This window comes from Piliocolobus tephrosceles, chromosome 1, assembly GCF_002776525.5.
Source record: "Piliocolobus tephrosceles isolate RC106 chromosome 1, ASM277652v3, whole genome shotgun sequence".
Taxonomy (NCBI): domain Eukaryota; kingdom Metazoa; phylum Chordata; class Mammalia; order Primates; family Cercopithecidae; genus Piliocolobus; species Piliocolobus tephrosceles.
The window spans coordinates 190,049,984-190,075,511 of NC_045434.1; the positions used below are offsets into that span (position 1 = coordinate 190,049,984).

Consider the following 25,528-nt stretch of genomic DNA (forward strand, 5'->3'; position numbering starts at 1 on the left):
TCCTGCCTCAGTCTCCCGAGTAGCTGGGACTACAAGCGCCCGCCACCGTGCCTGGCTAATTTTTTTGTATTTTTAGAAGAGACAGGATTTCACCATGTTAGCCAGGATGGTCTTGATTTCCTGACATCGCGATCCACCCGCCTCGGCCTCCCAGAGTGCTGGGATTATAGGCGTGAGCCACCGTGCCCGGCCGAATGTAACTATTTTTTAACTATTAATGTATGAGAAACCACAGTTATTTTTATTAAATTGAAGTGCTTTGAAAATTTAAGCGGCTGGGCACAGTGGCTCACGTCTGTAATCCCAGCACTTTGGGAGGCCAAGGCAGGCAGATCACAAGGTCAGGAGTTCGAGACCAACCTGGCCACCACAGTGAAACCCTGTCTCTACTGACAATAAAAAAATTAGCTGGGCATAGTGGTGCACATCTGTAGTCCCACCTACTCAGAAAGCCTCGGCAGGAGAATCGCTTGAAACTGGGAGATGGAAGTTGCAGTGAGCTGAGATTGCACCACTGCACTCCAGCCTAGGTGGAAAAGTGAGAGAATATCTCCAAAAAAAAAAAGAAAAGGAGGAGGAGGAGAAGAAAATAAAATTTAAGGAGGGTGTTCACATTCTTTCATTCTTTGAGGTAGAGACAAGGAACATTTTTGAAATCTAGATAGGTTTCATGGAGAAATAGTATTTAATGTTGTGAGGCAATACACCTCCTTTGGGTATGTAAATTTGTACTTCTAAGATGATGAGGCAAAGACGGGAGAAACACCGCAGATAGATGGTATGAAATCTGGAAGTGAACTAGAACTAGAGGTAAACAGACATGGAAAATTCTTGAGTTTTCAAGTCTGGTTAGCTGGGAAAATGTTGGAGCCATACCAAAAAATAAAAAAAATAAAAAAAAAAAAAAAAGAAGGAGGAAAGGAGAAAGGAGAAGTGGGAGACAGGGTTAGTTTTGTCTTGTTTAGCTGAGTTTAAAATACCAGTAGTATAACCAAAACGGTCAAGACCAGGCAGTTGAAAATGATAATGTATAGACAAGTCTTAAAATCACACCTGGGAGTAAAATGAACAGAGATGGTAGCTGTAATCATAAAATATATACATGTAAATTGATTCTATGTCTTACTTATCTCACTTCCCCAAAATAAACGACCAAACCCTTACCATTTGCCACACTTGCATGATATTGTCTTCTGATACAGAACAAATCACCCAAGGTTCATTGGGATTCCAGGAGAAATCAGATATCTTGGCAGTGTGACCACCATGAATAAACTGAAAGAGGGAAGAAAACAAAGATGTGAAATGCAGATAGAGGACATGAAATTACAGACTGCTTCAATACTGTCAAATGCTTTTAACATACCAACAACTCTGGTGGCCCGTCTTCTGCATCTTCTGGGGATTGTTCCTCTCCAATTTTACTAGTACAAAAGCATAATTTTAAAAGTTAAAATAGATTTATCCTTAGTAACTACCTTTGCAAAGTGTAAATAAAGGAAATAAGTACGTAGAGAGAGGAATGAACACAAGAATTACCTTAAATCCCAGACATTCAGTCTGCGATCAGTACCACTGGAAGCCAAAATAGTCTCATTGTGAGGTGACCACTGAACCTACACATAGGAATGAAGAAAACAGCAAAGCCATGAATTAGAAAATAAAGGGAAAAAATTTCATAAAATATTTAACAATTTAAAAATTCTGTAAACAAAAGGGAAGAGGAAGTCAAAGTATTACAGATGCTACAGTTAAAATTAAGAGCTAAAGAATTTCTTTTACGGACAGGAGTGGTGGCTCACGCCTGTAATCCCAGCACTTTGGGAGGCGGGTGAATTACATGAGGTGAGGAGTTTGAGACCAGCCTGACCAACATGGTGAAACCCTGTCTCTACTAAAAATACAAAAATTAGCTGGGTGTGGCGCGGGTGCCTATAATCCCAGCTACTTGGGAAGCTGAGGCAGGAGGACTGCTTGAACCCAGGAGGCAGAGGTTGCAGTGAGCCGAGATCGTGCCACTGCACTCCAGCCTGGGTGACAGAGACTCTGTATCAAAAAAAAAAAAAATTTATTTTATGATAACCCATTACTAGACATTACTAGATCCAGGATATAAGCTTTTGTTCCATTCCCACACCACCCCCTTGCACATTTTTTTTTTGAAATGAAGTCTTGCTCTGTCACCCAGGCTGGAGTACAATGGCAGGATCTCAGCTCAATGCAACCTCCACCTCCCAGGTTCAAATGACTCTCCCACCTCAGCCTCCCAGGTAGCTGGGATTACAGGTGCCCGCCACCACAGCTGGCTATTTTTTGTATCTGTGTAGAGATGGGGTTAGGCTGGTATCAAAAAAAAAGATGAGGCCTCACTATGTTGCTTCTAGGCTGTACTTGAACTCTTGGGCTCAAGGAACTTGCTGCCTCAACCTCCTTCGTAGCTGGAGTTGTGCACCATGTGCCCAGCATCATCTTATCTTTTGAAACATCAAATCTTGTCTATTCTTGTGGGGTGATCTCGGCTCCCAGCAATCTCTGCCTCCCACGTTCAAATGATTCTCCTGCCTCAGCCTCCTGAGTAGCTGGGATTACAGGTGCACAGTACCACGCCTGGCTAATTTTTGTATTTTTAGTAGAGACGAGATTTCACCACGTTGGTCAGGGTGGTCTCGAACTCCTGAGCTCGTGATCCACCTGCCTAGGCCTCCCAAAGTGCTGGGATTACAGGCATGAGCCATTGCACCCAGCCTACCTATTGTCTATTCTTATTGGCTAATTCTGGCCTCTACACAAATGCAATCCAATTCTGACCTAAGAACTAAAGTACAGATGACATATACAATAACTATGTTCCTAAGTATTTATTATGAGTTCTGTATTACACATAAGTCAGAACACACCATCACAAGCAAAGCAAAGAGATAGGGTAAGCATAAAACGTTCACCAAGGCGGGCTGAAAAGTAGAAAATAAGAGACTGAGTATGTAGGAGTATGGTTCACCTAAACCCCAGTTCAGATGCCACCTTCACACACCAGAATTAATCTTTACCACCCTCAGGTTCATAACACTTGACAAAATCTTTTATTATAGTTAATTTCTAAACAAGCCCTCCCTCACTATAAAATTTTGGGCTCGGTTGGGTGCGGTAGCGTATGCCTGTAATCCCAGCACTTTGGGAGGCCGAAGCAGGTGGATCATCGAGACCAGACTGGCCAACATGGTGAAACCCCATCTCTACTAAAAACACAAAAAATTAGGTGGGCATGGTGGCGGGCGCCTGTAATTCCAGCTACCTGGGAGGCTGAGGCAGGAGAATCACTTGAACCTGGTAGGTGGAGGTTGCAGTGAGTCGAGATTGCACCACTACACTCCAGCCTGGCCAACAAGAGCAAAACTCCGTCCCAAAAAAAAAAAAGGGAGCTCCTTAACAGCAAAGGCTACATAATGTAATCTCTCATAGTGCCCTAGCAACAAGCTTTGAACATAGTGCAACAATTATTTCTTTTTTTAATTTTTGCAATCAGACCTTGGCGATGACCTTGAGCAGTAGGATATAAACTCCCACATGCTTAGCGTTCCAATAATGGAACACTAGGCATAAATGGGTTTAAATTGATGAGGCAGAAAATATGGAGCCAGAGGTTTAGGCTTGGATTGAGAAATCAACATATGTGGCATGCAATGAAGAATAAAGAATATATTGGAAGAAGGGAAGAGATCACTAAGTGTCAGAAAGAAGGCTGAAAAAATAATCAGGCACTAGTTTTCCTTTCTTTGTCAATTTTTATTAAAAAATAAAGAGACAGGGTTTTGCCATGTTGGCTAGGTTGGTCTCAAACTCCTGGCCTCAAGTAATCCACCCATCTCAGCCTCCTAAAGTGCTGGGATTACAGGTATGAGTCATCACACCTGGCTTAGTCTTAATATCTGAAGAATGTAGGTGGTCAATAACCAGTTTGAAAAAGTATAGAAATAACAAAGAAATAACAATTCCCACAGAAAGCGGCATAGGAATATAGATTTCTATTTTTAGCAACGGCATAAAGCACATGTGTGCCCACTCATACATCCAGGTTTTTCTTAGAAAAAAACAAAAACAAAATTAGTAGCACTAGTTTCTCTTACCTGGAATATTTCATCCTTATGTGACTCAAAGGAATGCAACTTAAGTTTCAGATTTCTCAGATCCCACAAGGCAACAGTCTACGTACAAAAAAACAAGAGTAATTCATTTTTTAAGATAAGAAAAAAAAAATACTGTAAGTAAAATCTCTGCAATTCAAAAAAAGCCAGAGAAATTAAATTATGTTTTCTATTAAAATAAATGAAACTGACCTTGTCAGCTGATCCTGTGGCAAGAATGAACTCACTATAAGGATTGAAAGAAAGGCAGTTCACTTCAGCAGTGTGAGCGTCAACTGAGTGGCTTGGTTTGGAAGTATTGTTTGAACGAGTATCCCAACTTCAGTGGAAAAAAAAAAAAGGAAAAAAACCTTGAAATGGTAACTAAACATAAAACTTAGACAAGATATTAAGAAAAAACCCTGATTCTACTCACATCATAAGTTTCTGATCATCAGCAACTGACCCAAACAGAGACTCATGGAGCAGATGCCAGGAAACATCTTCTACTACTGCCGTATGCCCTGTAAAGATGGTCTTCGCATCCACCACTTTTCCCTCCTTTGGAACAGCACTGATGTCCCACAGGCAGATGGTCTTAAATGTAAAATTAACCATTATATAAAAGGAAGATTCTCACCTCCCCACACACCCCAAAAAAGAAACCAACTGGTAACTAGCCCAGATTTGCTTCGAAATGGGAAGGATACGCACGTGGTCATCTGAAGCACTAAGTAAGTGCCCACTGAGATTTGGGTTCCAAGAAAGCCCATAGCCTTCCTTTTGATGTCCACGGAGACGCAAGTCTGGGTTGCACTCTCCAGAAGGATCTGCAAAGTGACAGACACATCAAGACTACCCAGTCCACTGGTTCTCTGGGCCTACTGAACATAATGGAATTTTGATCAAGATGTCTAAAGCTCTTAACATTTATAAATGATATAGGAACCATTATGACCAAATAGATAATGCTTAAACAGCACCAGTATTTTGTTCTATGTAAAAAGGCATTATTTTTTCATGTAGGCAAAATGAAGAAAAACATACACATATCAATACAAATCACAAGATGTTAAAATTACACAGAGTAACATGCAATTAAACTCAGAGTGAGTGGAACCATGTATTCCCACAGTGACTCATTTGTATTTGAATAGAAAGGGGCACATACCTGGTTTAGAAGGATGTTTTGTATAGTCGAAGACAAGAACATCACTGGAAGGAGTCTTTGTTGCGATGATACAAGGGTTCTGGGGCATATAACGGGCCCTGTTTACTTCTCCTTCATGGTTGATCTTGATTTCTATTTCAATTTTTCCACTAACTGAACCAAAACCTCCAAATTCTGTAAACAAATTAATTGCAAATGAGAACAAAACAAGAGCTACTCTAGGGTACCCAGAGTATAAAAACACAGGCAAGGATTTTTTTTTCCTTAGGAACAAACTGGCATAATACTAGATGTAATCTATACATTTGCTAGCACTATAAAGTGCTTTTCTACCCCTGTGATTCCAGGTAGTTAAATACCTAATAAGAAATACAGTCAGCCCGCCATATCAGTGGGTTCTTCATCCATGAATTCAACTAATCATTAAGTGAAAATATTCAGAAAAACAATGCATGTATTGAACACGTACAGATTTCCCCCTCATCATTATTCCCTGAACAATACAGCCTGTTTATATAACATTTACATTGTATTAGGTATTATAGGTAATCTAGAGACATTTTAAAGTATATCAGAAGATCTGCATAGGTTATGTGCAAACATTATGCCATGCTGTATCAGAGACTTCACCATCTGTGAATTTTGGTATCCAAAGGTGGTCTTGGAAACAATTCCCCATGGATTCTGAGAGATGGCTGCATTATATTACTGTCTGAAATTAAGGAAAACTAGAATTCTACTGATGTAGGGTCCAGCCCTACAGGGCTTACTTAGCGGGTACTTTCCCCATGTGCAGAGACTAGAGATCGTAAGAAATAAAGACACAAGACAAAAGAGATAAAGAGAAAACAGCTGGGCCTGGGGAACCACTACCACCAAGATCCAGAGATCGGTATTGGCCCTGAATGGCTAAATGCGCTGATAATTTATTGCATACAAGACAAGGGGGCAGGGCAAGGAGGGTGAGTCGTCCAAGTGATTGATAAGGTCAAACAAGTCACGTTATCACAGGACAGGGGACCCTTCACTTTTAGGTAGCTGAATCTGAGGGAAGGCAGCATGCGTCAGCGTTTCCCTCTATGCACTTATCAGAAAGATCAGACTTTAAGACTTTCACTATTTCTTCTGCTATTTTCTAAGAACCTCAAAGAGGAATCAGGAGTAAGGGAGGAACATGAAAGTGGACAAGGAGCGTGACCACTGAAGCACAGTACCACGGCAGGGGGGTTTAGGCCTCTGGATGACTGCAGGCAGGCCTGGATAATATCCAGCCTCCCACAAGAAGCTAGTGGAGCAGAGTGTTCCCTGACTCCTCCAAGGAAAGGGAGGCTCCCTTTCACGGTCTGCAAATGGGTGCCTTCTCAGGCACTGGCGTTACCACTTGACCAAGGAGCCCTCAAGCGGCCCTGACAGAGGGCTCACCTCTTGCCTTCTAGGTCACTTCTCAAAATGTTCCTTCAGCACCTGACCCTATACCCACCAGTTATTCCTTGGTTATATTAGTAATACAACAAGGAGTAATATTAAAAGTTGATGATTAATAATGATTATACCAAAGACTGATAATGTCCAAGATCATCTCTATATCTACTTTGTATTATAACTATTCTTTATTGTAACTATTTTCTTCATTATACTGAAACAGTTTGTGCCTTCAGTCCCTTGCCTCGGCACCTGGGTAATCTTTTGCCCACATACTTCAAAAACAGATCTTAATAAAGTTTTCAAATTTCAAAGTACAAATAAGTATGCCGAATAAATAAAACCAATGCTACTACTATAATGAATATTAAGTACACAGTGTGCTAAACACTAAAGTGCCCTTCTTGCATTGCTTGTCTGAAGCTCTAGTTTGGGATGAATGTTCTGAAATACCATCATGCCGTTTATCTTCTGCTTACACTGTTTCTTTTATTTCAGTGAGGAAAAACAGAGCCACAGCAGCCAGTTCCATTTTGCTACACCCACTTACACATGCCAACCAAAGTCCCAGGTTGAAACAAACCAGGTAGGCAACAACTAGATGAAAACATTTTTTATTCGCACATGACTACTATATGCACTTAGAGAATTCTCTCAAGTACCATTATAATATGTATAACAACATAATGTGTGATTATGTAAATCTTGGCAAAGCAATATATAAACAAAGGTGGTTAATGATCAAAGAGTAATAGAAGACAGCATGATATGGTTGCAAAAGTTCCAAAGTAAGAGTCAGACCCAGGCCCCTAAGTGGCTCTGTCACTTACTTAGTTTTGTGATTCAGGGAAGGCCTTCAGTTTCTGAGCCTCAAATACCTTATCCACAAAGCAAAGAAGTTGTGAGAATAACTTAAAAATAAATAAAAATATTCTTGTCAATCGCATTGCTATACAGTGCTATTCTTTTTTTTTTTTTTTAAGACAGGGTCTTGCTCTGTCATCCAGACTGGAGTGTAGTGGCGCAATCTCGGCTCACTGCAACCTCTGCCTCCTGGGTTCAAGCGATTCTCCTGCCTCAGCCCCCCGAGTAGCTGGGACTGCCGCCATGTGCCACCACGCCCAGGTAATTTTTATATTTTTAGTAGAGATGGGGTTTCATCATGTTGGTCAAACTGGTCTTAAACTCTTGACCTCAGATAATCTACCTGCTTCATTCTCCCAAAGTGCTGGGATTACGGAGAAAGCCACTGGGCCGGGCCTAGTGTTATTCTTTGAAGGACAAACATCTTTTCAGAAAACAAAGACATACATGGGTGGTATGGCTGGCATATTAGATAACTTTCAACTTCAAAATAACTTTTGAAAAGCAAATGTTTCACACAGGCTAAAAACCTAAAAATAAAAATTCAAGATATATTCTAAAGGAGAAAAAAATCCCACATTAAACTAATTTTTCCCATAACTCCAGCCCACAAGCATCTACAATCTATGAAAAAACAAGGCATATATGGTATGTATCTCAAGAAACTTCAGTCTAAGTACAGGCACAGCTCGTTTTATTGTGCATCACAGATATGTTTTTTCCCCAACTGAAGGTTACAGCAACTCTGCACTGAGTAAGTCTATTAGGGCCATTTTCCCAACATGTTTTCAGTTGGTGCCTCTGGGTCAGCATTTTTTTTTTTTTGGAATGAAATATTTCCAAATTAAGGTATGTACATTGTTTTTTAGGCATAATGCTATTGCACGCTTAGGAGACTACAGTAAAATGTAAACATACAAAAAAATCTGTGTGGTTTGCTTTATATATTTGCTTTACTGCAGTGATCTGGAACTGAATCCCCATCATATCTCCAATGACAACCGCCCCCCCCCCCCCCCCAAAAAAAGTGGCTGGGCATGGTGGCTCATGCCTGTAATCCCAGCACCTTGGGAGGCCGAGATGGGTGGATCACGAGGTCAGGAGTTTGAGACCAGCATGGCCAATATGGCAAAACCCCATCTCTACTAAAAATACAAAAATTAGCTGGGCATGGTAGGCACGTGCCTATAGTCCCAGGCTGAGGCAGGAGAATTGCTTGAACTCAGGAGGCAGAGGTTGCACTGAGCCAAGATTGCACCACTACGCTGTAGTTTGGGCGACAGAGAGAGCCTCTGTCTCAGAAAAGAAAAAAAAAAAAGGATAGCTGCCAGAAAAGAGGCACCAATAACAAAGGAGAAGCCACAGTTGGCACAGAGCCCACGGAGCAAAGGGTAACCACTACATAATGTTGGCTATTTCAGTATTGGGCATATATTAAACATAGGCCTCCTTCACCATAAACAAAACTACAGTAGGAAGAACTTAGTGTATTCAAAATTGAAAATTGGGCCAGCCCAATGTTACTGGGTTATCAGAACCTATTAACATCAGTGTTACCAAAGTTGCATACACCCCTCAACGTTGAATTTGACGGGGTTCAGGACATCAAGACTATCCTGGCTAACACAGTGAAACCCCATCTCTACTAAAAATACAAAAAAAATTAGCTGGGCATGGTGGCAGGGACCTGTAGTCCCAGCTACTCAGGAGGTTGAGGCAGGAGAATGGCGTGAACCCGGGAGGTGGAGCTTGCATTAAGCCAAGATCACGCCACTGCACTCCAGCCTGGGCGACAGAGCTAGACTCCGTTTCAAAAAAAAAAAAAAAGTAAATAAAAATAAAAAATTGACAGGGTTAGACAAAGAAATGTAAATTGCATTTAAAAAACCATTTCAGGGGCTGAATGCGGTGGCACATGCCTATAATCCTAACTGCTTGGGAGGCTGAGAATGCAGTGAGCTGTGATCACACCACTGCATTCCAGCCTGGGCAACAGAGCAAGACCTCTGTCTGAAAAAATATACATATAGTAATATAAATAAATAGGTGTTGAAACTGGTATGTGAAAAGGCCAATCTGAAGCAGAAAAGAAAGGCTGAGGTATCAACTTGCCTTCCTATTTTGCTGGTTTCTCTCCATATAAATACTATTAAAACAAACATGAGGTATAACGTGATATAGTAAAGGTGCACAAATTGTTGTAGCTTGATGAATTTTTACATATGTACGCACCAGGTCAAAATATAAAACATTCCCATCATCCTAGAAGGTACGAACGGTGTCTTCCCAGTCAATACCATGTCCTCAAACAAGGTAATAGTGAATTTTACCACTGAGCCACTTTTTGAGCCCATGAACCTTACAACTAAGAATACCAGCCTCAGTAAAATATATAATAATTTATTAAAAACTTGGACTAAAGACCAGAGACATCACTTACTTATTTTTATTTTTTCTGAGAAGGAGTCTTGCTTGTTAACCAGGCTGGAGTGCAGTAGTAGCTCGATCTTGGCTCACTGCAACCTCCGTCTCCCGGGTTCAAGCCATTCTACCGCCTCAGCCTTGCAAGTAGCTGGGACTACAGGCACGTACCACCACGTCCAGCTAATTTTTCGTATTTTTAGTAGAGATGGGGTTTTACCATGTTGGCCAGGCTGGTCTTGAACTCCTGACCTCGTAATCCACATGCATCGGCCTCCCAAAGTGCTGTAATTACAGATGCCAGTCACTGCACTTGGGCGAGATACCAGTTTCTTAAAAAACAAAACTAGGCTGGGCACAGTGGCTCACGCCTATAATCCTAGCACTTTGGGAGGCTGACGCGGGTGGGTCATGAGGTCAGGAGTTTGAGACCAACCTGGCCAATACAGTGAAACCCCACCTCTACAAAAAATACAAAATAAGCCAGGAACGGTGGTGCATGCCTGTAATCCCAGCTACTCAGGAGGATGAGGCAGGAGAATTGCTTGAACCCAGAAGGCAGAGGTTGCCGTGAGCCAAGATTGCCACACTGTACTCCAGCCTGGGTGACAGAGTGAGACTGTCTCAAAAAAAAAAAAAAAGAAAAGAAAAGAAAAGAAAAGAAAGATAAAAAGTGGGCAAAGGACATGAACAGACACTTCTCAAAAGAAGACATATAACCGGACAACGAACGTGGAAAAAAAAGATCAACATCACCAATCATTAGAGAAATGCAAATCAAAACAGAAGATAGATACATGCCTCTCACACCAGTTAGAATGGCTACTAAAAAGTCAAAAAATAACATGGTGAGGCCTCAGAGAAAAGGGAACACTTAGACACTACCGGTGGGAATGCAAATTAGTTCAGCAACTGTGAAAAGCAGTCTGTGGAGATTTCTCAAAGAACTAAAAATAGGGCCAGGCATGGTGGCTCATGCCTATAATCCCAGCAATTTGGGAGGCTGACGCAGGTGGACCACCTGAGGTTGGGAGTCTGAGACCAGCCTGACCAACATGGAGAAATCCCGTCTCTACTAAAAATACAAGAAACTCCGTCTCAAAACAAACAAACAAACAAACAAAAAACACAAAGAACTAAAAATAGAACTACCATTCAACCCAGCAATCCCATTACTGGGTATATACCCAAAAGAAAAGAAATTGTTCTACCAAAAAGACACATGCACTTGTATGTTCACTGTAGCACTGTACACAACAGCAAAGATACGGAATCAACCCAAGTGTCCATCAATGGTTGACTGAATAAAAAAATTTTTTTTGGCTAGGTATAGTGGCTCAGGCCTGTAAGCCCAGAACTTCGGGAGGCCAAAGTGGGTGAACTGCATGAGCCCAGGAGTTTTCAGACTAGCCTGGGCAATGTGGCGAGACCCACTCCTCCACAAAAAATACAGTGGAAATTGGCTGGGCATGATGGCGCATGCTTGCAATCCCAGCTACTCAGGATGCTGAGGCAGGAGGATTGCTTGAACCCAGGAAGCAGAGGCTGCAGTGAGCTGAGACTGTGCGACTGCACTCCAGCCTGGGTGATGAAGCAAGACTCCGCCTCAAAATAACAACAAAAACTCAATCATTTAGGAAAAAAAGGCTGGATTCTGATTCCATATGAAATACCAGAACGGTAAGTTTTAATGGCCCAAACATAAAAGTCCCAGAAGACAACAATAGATGAATACATACTTTACGAAATCATTGAATGGGGAGGTCTGAGATGGAAAGATTGAGGCCAGAGTTCAAGATCAGCCTGAGCAACATAGTGACACGCCATTTCTTAAAAAAAATTAAATTATCTGTATGTGGTGGCAGGCGCCTGTAATTCCAGCTACTTGGGAGGCTGAGGCAGGAGAACAGCTTGAACCCGGACAGCGGTAGTTACAGTGAGCAGAGATTGCGCCACTGCACTACAGCCTGGGCGGCAGAGCCAGACTCCGACTCAAAAAAATAAAAAATAAAAATAAATAAATCCAGGTATAGTGGTGTATGTCTACAGCCAGAGCTACTTGGGAGGCATAGGTAGGAGGATCGTTTGAGCCCATAAGGAGGCTGCAGTCAGCTAAGATCATGCCAGCGCACTCCAGCCTGGATGACAGAGCAAGGCCCCATTAAAAAAGCAACTTACAGCTTCTAATCAATAACAGGACTAAAGATTTTAAGTTAAACTAGAAAATGATCTGCACCTATTTACTGGGTGGAAAGGGTGTAATTTACCTTATATGAAGAGATACTCAAAAGGAAATATGGGCAAAACACATAAATAAGTAGCTCAAGGGAAATATGAAGCTCAACATCACAAATAAAAAAAGCAATGTAAACTGAGAATGAGCTCTATTGAGTCCAGTGTTGGCAAGGGCATGGAGAAACAGACATAAATACATACGCTGTTGTGGGACTTCAAATCTTTTTTTGGAGTGCAACTTAGCAGTATCAATTATATTCAAAAATGGTCCTGTCCTTTGATACAACATTCTACTTAGAGAGTATTTCTACAGCAAAACTATGCTTTTGAAGTCAAAAAATTAGAAACCATCTACATGTCCATCAATAAGGAATCATTATGGTCTACTATATAGCCATCGAAAGGAGGTAGGTGACCTTATATTATATATAATTGCTTATATTAGGCCACAAAAGCAAATTCTGAACCTATATTGCATATTCTATACCTGGCATACAAAACTACTCAACATATTTGTTGAATGAGTGATCCAACACACAGGATAAATCCTTTAGAAAGCAATATATCACAATACATCAAGTGATATCCAGGGGAAAGGTTTTTGTTTTGTTTTTTGAGATGGAGTTTCCCCTTTTTTTTATGCCCAGGCTGGAGTGCAATAGTGAGATCTTGGCTCACTGCTATCTCCGCCTCCCGAGTTCAAGTGATGCCACCTTGCCTCAGCCTCCTGAGTAGCTGGGTTCTTACAGGTGTGTGCCACCACGTGTGGCTAATTTTTTATTTTTAGTAGAGACAGGGTTTCACTATGTTGGGCCAGGCTGGTCTCGAACTCCTGACCTCAAGTGATCCACCGGTCTCAGCCTCCCAAAGTGCTGGAATTACAAGCGTGAGTCACCGCATGTGGCCGGGGAAAGGTTTATTATATGGGAGAAGGGGTGTGTTTTTTACATTGTGTGTAAAATTATATATATATTACAAAATTATGAAATATATAAAACATGTATATTTTAACAAATTATATATAATTATATAATTTTACACACAAACACAATATAAATATATATACACACGTATATGTAGTTTTACAATTTATCACACTACCAATTAGAGTATTTGTGCCTAAGTAGCAGCAAGAACAAAAGGCAGGAGGATCATCTGAGGTCAGGAGTTCAAGACCAGCCTGACCAACATGATGAAACCCTGTCTCTACTAAAAATATAAAAAATTAGCCAAGTGTGGCGGTGCATGCCTGTAGTCCCAGCGATTTAGGAGGCTGAGGCAGGAGAATCGCTTGAACCTGGAAGGTGGAGGTCGCAGTGAGCCAAGATCGCACCACTGCACTCCAGCCTGGGCGGCAGAGCAAGACTCCATCTCCAAAAAAAAAAAAAAGGAAAGAGTAAGCATGTCATGATCAGTTAAACCCTTAGGTTATGGCCTAAAAATAGGATATAATGAAACAACTCATTGGAACTTAGTTTCTAAACATATAGGGAGTGCCATGGTTAAGTCATTTCTACCACTTTAAACCTAGAAAGGGTAATTTAAGTTAGTGTTTCTCAACCTTTTTTTCCCACTACTGCTCCTCTAAGAAATCTTTTAAGAACTACCCCTTCCCCACCAGTCCCATGAAATTTTAATACCATAGATATCCTATGTACTTTGTGCATATCTGTGCTTTAGACAATCGACCAGTAAAATTATTTACATCTACTCACACACACAAACCAATTTTCACCTCCTTAGGGGTAGGTATCTCCCATCTTAAGAATGTACAGCAATATGGATGGGCATGGTGGCTCAAGCCTGTAATTCCAGCACTCTGGGAGGCTGAGGTGGGTGGATCACATGAGGTCAGGAGTTCAAGAGCAGCCTGGCCAACTTGATGAAACCCTGTCTTTACTAAAAATACAAAAATTAGCTAGGCGTGGTGGCAGGTGCCTGTAATCTGAGCTACTCAGGAGGATGAGGCAAGAGAATCGCTTGAACCTGGGAGGCAGAAGTTGCAGCAAGTGAAGATCACACCACTACACTCTAACCTAGGCAACAGAGCGAGACTCTGAACAAAAATATAAAAAATAAATCAAGAATGTACAGCAATAATATATAGTATATTTTTGCTTCTTTCGATTGCAGAAATCCTCCCCGCCAGCACCAGCTGAGGAAAGTTTATTGTAAAGGTACAGAACCAAGGATGTGTTAAATATTTCTTCTGATATCTACAACTCTAATATAAGTATCTACCATTGCAAACTCAGGCTTTCCTCAAGCTTAAATATTGTTTCTAAAGTCACAGTTTATCAAACTGGATATAACTTTTATAATTCAAAAACATAAAAAGATTATGACCCACACATCTTTACTTCTTTCACTTTTAAGATTCCTACCTCCTTTCTCACTGTCGTAGTGTGACGCATCAAACTGAGCATCATCATTAGGGAGTTGCACACTGGCTATAACAAGATGGTTTTGTTCATCCGATGTGTGTGTCCCCAGGACAAGTCGATGAATGCTGAAATCTTTCCCTTCTGGTCTGTAACGGCAACATATGGTCACTATTCAAATTAGTAACATCAGGAGACTGTGAAGTCAACAATATATGTGTACGTAAAAGTCACTACTACAATCAGGTTTTAAGAGAGGGGAAAAAGTCATTAAGAGTCTTTTCTTCTCTCTCTCTCTCTTTTTTAAATAAATAGTCTCACTCTTTCGTCCAAGCTGGAATGGAGTGGTACAATCTTGGCTCACTTCAACCTCTGGCTCTCGGGTTCAAGTGATTCTCACGCCTCAGCCTCCCTAGTAGCTGGGACTACAGGAACCCGCCACCATGCCTGGCTAATTTTTGTATTTTTAGTAGATACGGGATTTCACCAGGTTGGCCAGGCTGGTCTCGAACTCCTGGCCTCAAATTTTCCACCCACCTCAGACTCCCAACGTGCAGTGATTACAGGCAAGAGCCACCGTGCCTGGCCAAGAGCCACATTTTCTACTTAATTACTCTGGAGAAAAAGTAAAACATTTAATGGAATAAAATGGAAATTAACTACTCACTCACTACTAACAGGTTGGAGGGAAAGCAAACCATTGTTGGGTAAGCTAATAATTTTGCTTACTAAAATTTTCATTGAAAAGAAGGGGAAAGGGTGCAAAGAAATTGAAAAGAAAAAAATGAAAAAAGGGAAAGAAGAGGAAATAACATTAAGTAAACCAATTTACCAAATATTTACTAACTGCCTAATCAACAGACACATGGCTCTAAACGCAATGTAAGTACAAAGATTAAGACACAATTCCTGACCTCAAAAAACCTGCGGCTGGGCCAAGCACAGCGGCTCACACCTGTAATCCCAGCACTTTGGGAGGCCGAAGAAGGTGGATCACCTGAGGTCAGGAGTTCGAGACCAGCCTGACCAATATGGTGAAATCCCGTCTCTACTAAATACAAAATTTAGCTAGGCGTGGTGGCAGATGCCTGTAATCCCAGCTACTCAGGAGGATGAGGCAAGAGAATCGCTACTAAACTACTACTAAATTAGCCAGGTGTAGTGGCGGTGACTATAGTCCCAGCTACTAGGGAGGGTGGGACAGGAGAACTGCTTGAATCTAGGAGTTAGAGGTTGTAGCAAGCCAAGATGGCGCCACTGCACTCCAGCCTGGGCAAAAGAGCAAGACTCTGTCAAAAAACAAAACAAAACAAAAAACAAAAACCAAACAACCGGCAGCTGGCTAATCCCAGCTACTCGGGAGGCTGAGGCACAAGAATTGCTTGAACCTGAAAGGTGGATGCTGCAGTGAGCAGAGATCTTGCCACTGTACTCCAGCCTGGGTGACAGAAAAAGACTGCCTCCTGTCTCAAAAAACAAAACAAAACAAAAGAAAAAGAAAGAAAGAAAAGAAAGAAAGAATGAAAAGGAAAGGAAAGGAAGAAAATTAAACAATGTGCCTAAGATCACACAGCTACTAAGTAACAGAAGTATGCTGAAGTCCAAATCTGACTTCTGATATGGGAGAGCACAGTGGGAGAGAAGGCCGATTAAAACGGACTTTAGTGTCCTGAATGCCGTCTTAAGGTATTCTGGACTCCATACTGGGTCAAGGGCATCCACATCATCTGGGAACTCGTTAGAAACGCAAATTCTCACATCTACTCCAGACCCATTGAATCAGCAACTCTAGAAGGTGGGGCACAACTATCTATCTCACAATACCTCCAGCTGATTACAATGCATATAAAATTTTGAGAACCCCTAGTCTAGATGGGAAAGATCCTACACAAGCAGAATTCATTGGGGTTTACAAATTGACTGCCTATAAAATGGAGAAAGGGAAAATGTCAAACCAAAGCCAATTACGATGAAAAGAAACAGGAACAGTAGGAGAGAAAGTTGGGGTAAGGCCTTCATAGAAGAAATAATTCCATTTACAACATGTCAAACTGAGGAAGCCAGTAAGATATACCAGGGAAGACACCGGCAGGCAGAAGAAAAATCAGGTAAAGCTCCAGAGAAATTACGTCTAAAGATATCAATAGGAATTCTTCTGCGATGTCACAGGCAAAGCTTTGAGAGCATCTACCTTACACTGAAAAGAGAAATGAAAAGAGGGATATGAACAGAAAATTGTAATTACCTGTATGTAGCAGGTTAGACAAAGAACCAGAAAAAGAATGAAGGAGAAGACAGTGTTACAGAACTACAATTGTGGTTTTTCTTTTTTTAAAAGGGGGAAATGGATATGAATAAACACCAGAAAAAGAACACACACAAAAGTAAACACTGCATCAGGGCTGCTTGCTTGTAAGCAATCCTCATCTTAAAAACAACAACAGGGCCAGGCAGGGTGGCTCATGCCTGTAATCCCAGCACTTTGGGAGGCCAAAGTGGGAGGATCACTAGAGCCCAGAAGTTAAAGAACAGTCTGGGCAACATAGCAAAAAAATTTTTTCAAAAATTAGCTAGGCGTGGTAGCGTGTGCCTGTAGTCTCAACTATTCCAGAGGCTGAGGCAGAAGGATCCCCTGGCCCAGGAGGTCAAGGCTGCAGGCAACTCTGATTGTGCCACTGCAACCCAGTCTGCACAACAGAGCAAGACCCTGTCTCAAAACAATTTTTGGCCAGGCGCAGTGGCTCACGCCTGTAATCACAGCACTTTGGGAGGCCGAGGCAGGTAGATCACCCAAGGTCAGGAATTTGAGACCAGCCTGGACAACATGGTGAAACCCTCTCTACGAAAAATACAAAAAATTAGCTGGGCATGGTGGCGGGTGCCTGTAATCCCAGCTACTTGGGAGACTGGGGGAGGAGAATCACTTGAACCCGGGAGGCGGAGGTTGCAGTGATCTAAGATCGTGCCACTGCACTACAGTATGGGTATCAAGAGTGAAACTCCGTCCTTCGTGTCAAAACAACAACAACAAAAAACCAATTCTCACATTATTTAGATAGATTTGCTAATGCAGAAAACTACTAAGATGACAGTACAGACTTCAGCTTTGGGGAATTAAGTCTTTAATTCTTGCTTTCGAAACCTAGCTAGTCATTCTATTACTTGGTAAGTTTCTGAAGAGTAGTGGTTCTAGAATGTTTAGTAGGTATGGGGTGGCCAATATTTGTGATCCACTAGTCCAGTAAGTACAATTTAGCATATGACTATAGTAAATCTGGAATCACCATTCAAGTACATTTCTCATAAAGTACTCAGCCACAAGGTCTTTGAGACAGGGTGGCACTCCGTAGCTGGAGTGCAGTAGTAGGATCATAGCTCAATGCAGCCTTGACCTCCCAAGGCTCAGGTGATCCTCCTGCTTCAGCTCCGTCCGAGGAGCTGGGACTACAGGTATGCACCACCATGCCCGGATAACATTTGTAATTTTAGTAGAGACGGGGTTTTCATCATGTTGCCCAGGCTAGTCTTGAACTCCTGGCCTCAAGCAATCTGCCTGCCTCAGCCTCCCAAAGTGCTGGGATTACACGTGTAAGCCACCATATCCAGCTCACAAGCTCTTAAATGGTTTGAATTACCACTGAAAACTCTTGACAGAAATGATTCCAATTATCCTGAATTCCCCAAGCAATTCTGATGATCAACTGAATGTGGGAACTCCTGGTCATGATAAAGAAGCTTCTAGGCTGGGCACAGTGGCTTACGCCTGTAATCCCAACACTTTGGGAGGCTGAGACGGGCGGATCACGTGGTCAGGAGATCGAGACCGTCCTGGCTAACACGGTGAAACCCCATCTCTACTAAAAAAAAATACAAAAAACTAGCCGGGCGAGGTGGCGGGTGCCTGTAGTTCCAGCTACTCGGGAGGCTGAGGCGGGAGAATGACGTAAAAACCCGGGGGGCGGAGCTTGCAGTGAGCGGAGATGGGGTCACTGCACTCCAGTCTGGGGGAGGAAGCGAGACTCCGTCTCAAAAAAAACAAAACAAAAAAAGCAAACAAACGAGTTTTACTCCAACTGTTGCTGGAGCAAAAATGTAGTAAAACTGTTTCTTGCATTGTTGGGCAGTGGTAAAAACATTTAACTGTAAAAAAAAAAAAAAACCCAAAAGCTTCTAACTCCAAATTTCTAGTTCTTTACTATGGTTTTGTGTAACATCCCTAGGACAGATTTCCCTAGTTTTCCTTATGCCACTGTAAAGGTAGCAGCCTCATTCTTAGATTACTAGTATAATTTCTGCCAAATTTCTATTATTTGTTGAACTACATCATAGTCTAATAACATTTTGCAATTAACTTTTAAAGATCTGAGTTTTGAAGGAATTTAGTTACTTAGCACACAATCGCTTTTGAATGTTATTCGGAAAACTCAGGTAGTTTTGTAACAGAAAATCCATTATTTCAAATGGCACAATGGTCTTAAAACTTTCTGTATCATCTAAATTTCTTCCTCTTTGTTTTCTGCATTGTCATTTCTTCCTAGAAGCCTTTCCTGATACTCTGAGGCAAATTTTCCTCCTTCTGATAATTTTCTGTGCCACTTTTATGCTAATTATAACTAATTTGGATCCCCTGAAATGTGGCACCTAATACAGCCCATAAATGCAAACTAAATATTTTATCCCCTCTATTAGAGATAAGCTACATGTAAGAAACATGGGATTAATCTTTATAGCGCTCACTATGCCCAAACCCCTTATAAAGAAAACCATTCCACTTTCAGTTGTTTTCTAGGTACCCTAATTATCTCTCTACAACTGCTGTCATCATATATAATTATTAGTTTGTATCTGCCACTTCAACTAGACAATGTGCTCCTTGAAGGCAGGTACCATGACATACTATGAGAATTCAAACTAAGTTTTGTTGAGGCCAGATTCAGTGGCTCAAGCCTGTAATCCCAGCACTTTGGGAGCCAGAGGCGGGCGGATCAACACAGGTCAGGGGGCTGGAGACCAGCCTGTCCGAAATGGTGAAACTGCGTCTCTACTTAAAATACAAAAAAAATTAGCCAGGCATGGTGGCAGGTGCCTATAATCCCAGCTACTTGGGAGGGCTGAGGCAGAAAAATCGCTCAAATCTGGGAGGCAGAGGTTGCAGTGAGCCGAGCTCGTGCCACTGCACTCCAGCCTGGGCAACAGAGTGAGACTCCATCTCAAAAAGAGAAAAAAAAAGTTTTGTTGTAAGGACTGGACTCATGGTAATACTTTTTTCTTTTATGGGGTGGGGGGCGGTAGAGACGGGGGTCTATGCTCCCATGGCTGGTCTCCAACTCCTGGCCTCAAGTAAGCCTCTTGCCTGGGCCTCCCAAGGTGCTCGGATTGCAAGGGTGAGCCACTGCTCCTGGCCGTAATAGTTTTTGAAAGTTGACAAGTTTTGTACTATTATTTGGTACAGCTATTATTATTACAGGTATTATCATCAGCTACAGCCATTCAATTCAGTATCAGAGAAAGAAAACGCCAATATGTTTTCTCTTGTCAGGTAAATTACAAAATCGTTGTTATTTTGCCTTTGTGGCCTAGAAAAAATGTCACCAAGAGGTTTTGATCACATGCCTTCTTAGGGTGACTGAAGAGCGGAAAACAGAAAATCAGTATGAGAAATCTACACTGAAGACACATCAAAATAACGTTCAGGAGAGTCATGTCACCTGGTTACATCTGGAAGCCACTGGGCAGTTAGGCTGGGCCACTCCAGAGCATGGGTCATCACCAAATCATAAAGAAAAGGGGTGTTCTTTTTCCATATTTTATATTCCTCGTTGATCACTCGTTCTTCCACTGCGTCGTCGAACGCTGCTAAAAATTTTTAAAACAAATTAAGTTAGCAAACAAACGGAAACTGGGTAATCCTCTGCAAAGCTACCAGCATGACTCCTACACCCTGACTCTGAAATGGAGGTGATTTGTCTAAATCCCCACGGCAGAGGTACCCACACTCCTCTCCACCTTCGCAGTGCCAGAACTCCTCGGGCCATCCCCGCCAAACACTCCGTTACCCGTTCCAGGCCACCGGGCCAGGCCTTCGGAGCACGCTCGCGCGCGCCGAAACTCCCAAGCCCGACTAGAAGGCCCGAACTCCGAGCCTTGTGGGTAGGAAGCGGTGTCCCGAGGCTCGGGACAGAGGCCGAGAGACCGATATCGAGGGCGGGAGGAGGAACAAACAACCGCCGGGAGCCCCACCGCCAGCTTCGCCAGCGGCGACGGACGTCGGTCCCAGGGAACCGGCGAGCCGTTAGCCCGCCCCGCGGGGAGTTCCCTCTTCACGCCTTCAGTACCGGGAACTGCACTCGGCAAACTCGGGCCTGCCCTCACTGTTAGGCCGTGTCGAGGCCGCGGCTCAGCCCCGGCACCCGCTGCCCTCCTGGGGCGGCCCCGGCACCCTCACCTTCCTTGTCGGCCATGGCGGGCAGACGAGCCGGGGGAACCCTGGGGTCGAGCGTTGCGGGAGGGGCGGGGAGGCAGCAGGCGCTAGCTCTGCGCGCGCGGCCTCTATTGTTTCCTGCGCCCCCAGCGCGAGGGCCGACTCGCGCACCTTCGCGCCAACATCAGCCAATTGGAGCGCTCCTAAGGGCGGGAAGGGCGGGGAAGCCGCGCTTGCGACCTATCCAGACGCGCGGAGTAGCTTTCCGCGGGGACCGAGGCGCGCGCTCCGCCCCTCCCCCCAACACCTCCCGCAGCCGACTTCTAGCGACTGCGCGCGACAGCGTTGACGGGACTGCGCCCGGCCAGGGTCACGTGAGAGAGGTTTAGTCCACACACTCCCGCGGCCCGAGGGCAGCCATTTTCTTGAAGGCTGTTAAGCTTACGACCCTTTCAGAGTACTGACATGAAAGATATAGAATGACTTTGGGTCTAATTATCAATTTTGGGGGTGAAGCGGGGAAAAGAACCTCGCCACTCAGAGCCAGAGGGGTTTCATTCAAGGTGCCCTTCAACGTTTTTCCTTAGTCTTTAGAAGGAACTAGTAACGAAGGGAGCGCAGAAGATGGGGTTTTGGCCTTTTAAACATGTGATCCAAGCGAGAGGGTCGGGACTAGATCAGGGCAGCGGCCAACTCCGAGAAGGGAGTGTGGTCCTTTAGGGGTGTGTGCTCAGGGGCGGGGTCTAGAGCGGAAGTAGTAACTGCGGGACGAAGTCCGGCGGATGAAGGGCGGAAGTAGAGTGTCTAATCCTGCAGTGATGGCGCAGGAAGAGGAAGATGTTAGAGATTACAATTTGACTGAGGAACAGAAGGCGATCAAGGCCAAGTATCCGCCAGTCAATAGGAAGTACGAGTGTGAGTAGGTGGCTTACTTCTCTCTTTAGATGTGAGCACACAGGCATCCTCTCTCCGTACCCGCGGCTTCCTGCTACTCTTTCTCCTTTGCCCCATAGGTACTTCAAGCATGATCCCATTGTGCCGGGTGTTATAGTCTCATTCGTACTTGTCCTGGGGATGCTGAAGGAAAAAGCCACCTGGTTTAATAGTCGCGAAACCTGCCCTCTCTCATTTACAGTCTCTTGAACTTCTTCCACATGTGCCTAATCACATTTATCTTCGTAAATTCTAAAGATAACCATATTTTCAGGCGTTTGCAGGGTTGTTACTCCTACGTATTTCCCAACGGTGAGATAGAGTGTGCCAGGTTAGAGGACTCGGAAAGCTAATTAGGGGATTTCTAACTTGATGTTTCACCTCGATCATATTAGCAAAAAGACCTGGTTTTGCCATTTATGATTGTGATTTCAAAAAATGATTATTTTACGTCGGGCGCGGTGGCTCACGCCTGTAATCCCAGCACTTTGGGAGGCTGAGGCGGGCGGATCACCTGAGTTCGGAAGTTCAAGATCAGCCTGACGAACATGGAAAAAACCCGTCTCTACTAAAAACAAAAAATTAGCTGGGCGTGGTGGCGCCTGCCTGTAATCCCAGCTACTCGGGAGACTGAGGCAGAAGAATCGCTTGAACCTGGGAGGCAGAGGTTGCGGGAGCCGAGATCGCCCCATTTCACTACAGCCTGGGCAACGAGGAAAACTCTCTCTCAAAAAAAAAAAAAAAAAAAAAAAAATATATATATATATATATATGTTTTTAGAGATGGGGTCTCGCTCTGTCGTCCAGGCTGGAGTGCAATGGAGCGATCATAGCCCGCGCTGCAGCGGCCAGCTGGTTTTGCCATTTATTCGCTTAGCGACTTTAGGCAAATCACGTAACCTATCTTTGTCTCTTAAATTCTATATTAAACGTTAAGCTGTCATCCCTAAAGGTAGCTGTGGTTTGGGGAGCACAAATCTGATTTTTATTTATCTACTTAAAATCTTTCATTAATTTCTCATTGTCCTCTCTGTAAAATCTACTTATTTACCATAATATTCTAGGCTCTGTGCTTTCTGGACCTGGCATACCTCCTAGCATATCCCCTTCTCTCACTTAAAAACAATTTTAAAATACAGGCCGGGTGCGGTGGCTCACACCTATAATCCCAGCACTTTGGGAAACCGACATGAGTGGATCCCCTGAGGTCAGGAGTTCCAGACCAGTCTGGCCAACATGGTGAAACCCCGTCTCTACTAAAAATGCAAAAATTAGCTGGGCATGATGGTGGGCGCCTGTAATCCCAGCTACTCGGGAGGCTGAGGCAGAAGAATTGCTTGAACCCAGGAGGTGGAGGTTGCAATGAGCTGAGATCACAGCACTGCACTCCAGCCTGGGCAACAGAGCGATACTGTCCCCACCCCCCGCCCAGAAAAAAAAAGATTGGGTGCTGTGGCTCACGCCTGTAATCCCAGCACTTTGGGAGGTTGAGGCGGGTGGATCACCTGAGGTCAGGAGTTTGAGACCAGCCTGGCCTGGCCAACATGGTGAAACCGCATCTCTACTAAAAATAAAAAAATTAGATGGGCATGGTGGTGGGCACCTGTAATCCTAGCTACTTGGAAGGCTGAGGTAGGAGAATCGCTTGAACCCGGGAGGCGGAGGTTGCAGTGAGCCGAGGTTGCGCCATTGTACTCCAGCCTGGGCAACAGATCTGGGCCACAGAGCCTGACTCTGTCTCAAAAAAAAAAAAATTATTTTTAATAAGTTATATATATTGATTCGAAATTCAGAAAGTGTAACATAACGCAGTGAAAAGTAACTCTGGCAGCCCCCATCCCCAACCACCTAGTTCCCCTCTGTAGGGCAGTCATCGTTACCTTTTTCTTACGTGTACATACCTAGATGTTCTAGCATTTAACCAGTTTTCAGTTGATGGATGTTTAGGCTATTTTTACTCTTGTGGTATTAGAAACAGTGCAGCAGTGAATACACTTGTACATCCATTGTTTTGTACATGTGCAAGTGAATCTGTAGAATCAAGTTCTCCAAGTTAAATTGCTTTGCCAAAGGATATGTGCGTTTTTTTGTTTCTGTTGCTAAGACTCGTACATTTTTTAAAAGGATATTTTAACTTGGACAGTTATTGCCAAATTGCTCTCTATAGAAGTTGTACCAATTTATACTTTCACTAGTATTGTGTGAATGTGCCTCTTTCCTCCCACTTTTACTGTTACCATACTTTTTGGCCTTTTCCAATTTGTAAAGTATACTTACTGTATTTTTCTTTTTTTTTTTTTTTTGAGACGGAGTCTTGCTCTGTCGCCCGGGCTAGAGTGCAGTGGCCGGATCTCAGCTCACTGCAAGCTCCACCTCCCGGGTTTACGCCATTCTCCTGCCTCAGCCTCCAGAGTAGCTGGGACTACAGGCGCCCACCACCTCGCCCGGCTAGTTTTTTTGTATTTTTAGTAGAGACGGGGTTTCACCGTGTTAGCCAGGATGGTCTCGATCTCCTGACCTCGTGATCCGCCCATCTCGGCCTCCCAAAGTGCTGGGATTACAGGCTTGAGCCACCGCGCCCAGCCATACTTACTGTATTTTTCTTATTGTAAGTGAAGTTGAACATATTATAGTGTTTTGGAAGCTATTTGTATTTCCCATTCTGGGGTGTGTATGTTAATATTCTTAGCCCTTTTTTCTCTTGGGTTATTTTTTTTTTCTCTTGGGTAATTTTTTTTTCTCTTGGGTTACTGTTTTTTCTTACTAGGCAGATAGTATTGTTACGCAGTGCAGCTCATTAACCAGTGGTCCCCAACCTTTTTGGCACCAGGGACTGGTTTCACAGAAGTCAGTTTTTCCACCAACGGGCGTTGTAGGGGAGTATGGTTTCAGGATGATTGAAGTGCATTACATTATTGTGCATTTTATTTCAGTTTTATTACATTGTAATATATAATGAAATAATTATACAGCTCACTGTAATACAGAATCAGTGGGAGCCCTGAGCTTGTTTTCTTGCAACTAGGTGGTCCCATATGGGGGTGACAGATCATCAGGCTTTAGATTCTCATAGGGAGCACACAACCTAGATCCCTCCAATGTACAGTTCACAATAGTGTTCAAGCTCCTATGAGAATCTAATGCTGCGCCTGATCTGAAAGAAGGTGGAGCTCAGGCAGTAATGTAGGCAATGGGGAGTGGTTGTAAATATAGAAGAAACTTTGTGAGCTCATGTCCTGCTGTGCTGCCTGGTTCCTAACAGGCCACCAACTGGTACCAGCCTGGGGGTTGGGGACCCCCTGCATTAAGCCTTTCTTTCTTTCTTTCTTTTTTTTTTTTTTTTTTTGAGACGGAGTCTCGCTTTGTCATCCGGGCTGGAGTGCAGTGGCACGATCTCCAGTCACTGCAACCTCCGCCTCCCAGGTTCAAGTAATTCTCCTGCCTCAGCCTCCTGAGTAGTTGGGATTACAGACATGCACCACCACACTGGGCTAATTTTTCTTTTCTTTTTTTTTTTCTTTTTTTTTTTTGAGATGAAGTTTCGCTCTTGTTGCCCAAG

General features: G+C 43.2%; 2 protein-coding genes across 2 annotated transcripts in view; one reads left to right on the top strand and one right to left on the bottom strand.

Annotated features, from left to right (window-relative positions):
• RBBP4 (RB binding protein 4, chromatin remodeling factor) overlaps nucleotides 1-21,230 on the bottom strand; it is a 29,548-nt gene extending 8,318 nt beyond the window's left edge. The window contains exons 1-11 of the mRNA XM_023232242.2: nucleotides 21,061-21,230; nucleotides 20,324-20,471; nucleotides 14,619-14,764; nucleotides 5,293-5,466; nucleotides 4,836-4,951; nucleotides 4,558-4,718; nucleotides 4,335-4,461; nucleotides 4,125-4,202; nucleotides 1,540-1,616; nucleotides 1,367-1,424; nucleotides 1,165-1,275 (exon numbers count right to left, since the gene is read on the bottom strand). Of these exons, the coding sequence (XP_023088010.1) occupies nucleotides 1,165-1,275; nucleotides 1,367-1,424; nucleotides 1,540-1,616; nucleotides 4,125-4,202; nucleotides 4,335-4,461; nucleotides 4,558-4,718; nucleotides 4,836-4,951; nucleotides 5,293-5,466; nucleotides 14,619-14,764; nucleotides 20,324-20,471; nucleotides 21,061-21,076 (1,212 nt within the window). The 5' untranslated portion in view covers nucleotides 21,077-21,230. The remainder of the gene's footprint in view (nucleotides 1-1,164; nucleotides 1,276-1,366; nucleotides 1,425-1,539; nucleotides 1,617-4,124; nucleotides 4,203-4,334; nucleotides 4,462-4,557; nucleotides 4,719-4,835; nucleotides 4,952-5,292; nucleotides 5,467-14,618; nucleotides 14,765-20,323; nucleotides 20,472-21,060) is intronic.
• A 230-nt stretch (nucleotides 21,231-21,460) lies between these two features.
• ZBTB8OS (zinc finger and BTB domain containing 8 opposite strand) overlaps nucleotides 21,461-25,528 on the top strand; it is a 35,157-nt gene continuing 31,089 nt past the window's right edge. Inside the window, exon 1 of the mRNA XM_031934403.1 lies at nucleotides 21,461-21,949. Within this exon, the coding sequence (XP_031790263.1) occupies nucleotides 21,819-21,949 (131 nt within the window). The 5' untranslated portion in view covers nucleotides 21,461-21,818. The remainder of the gene's footprint in view (nucleotides 21,950-25,528) is intronic.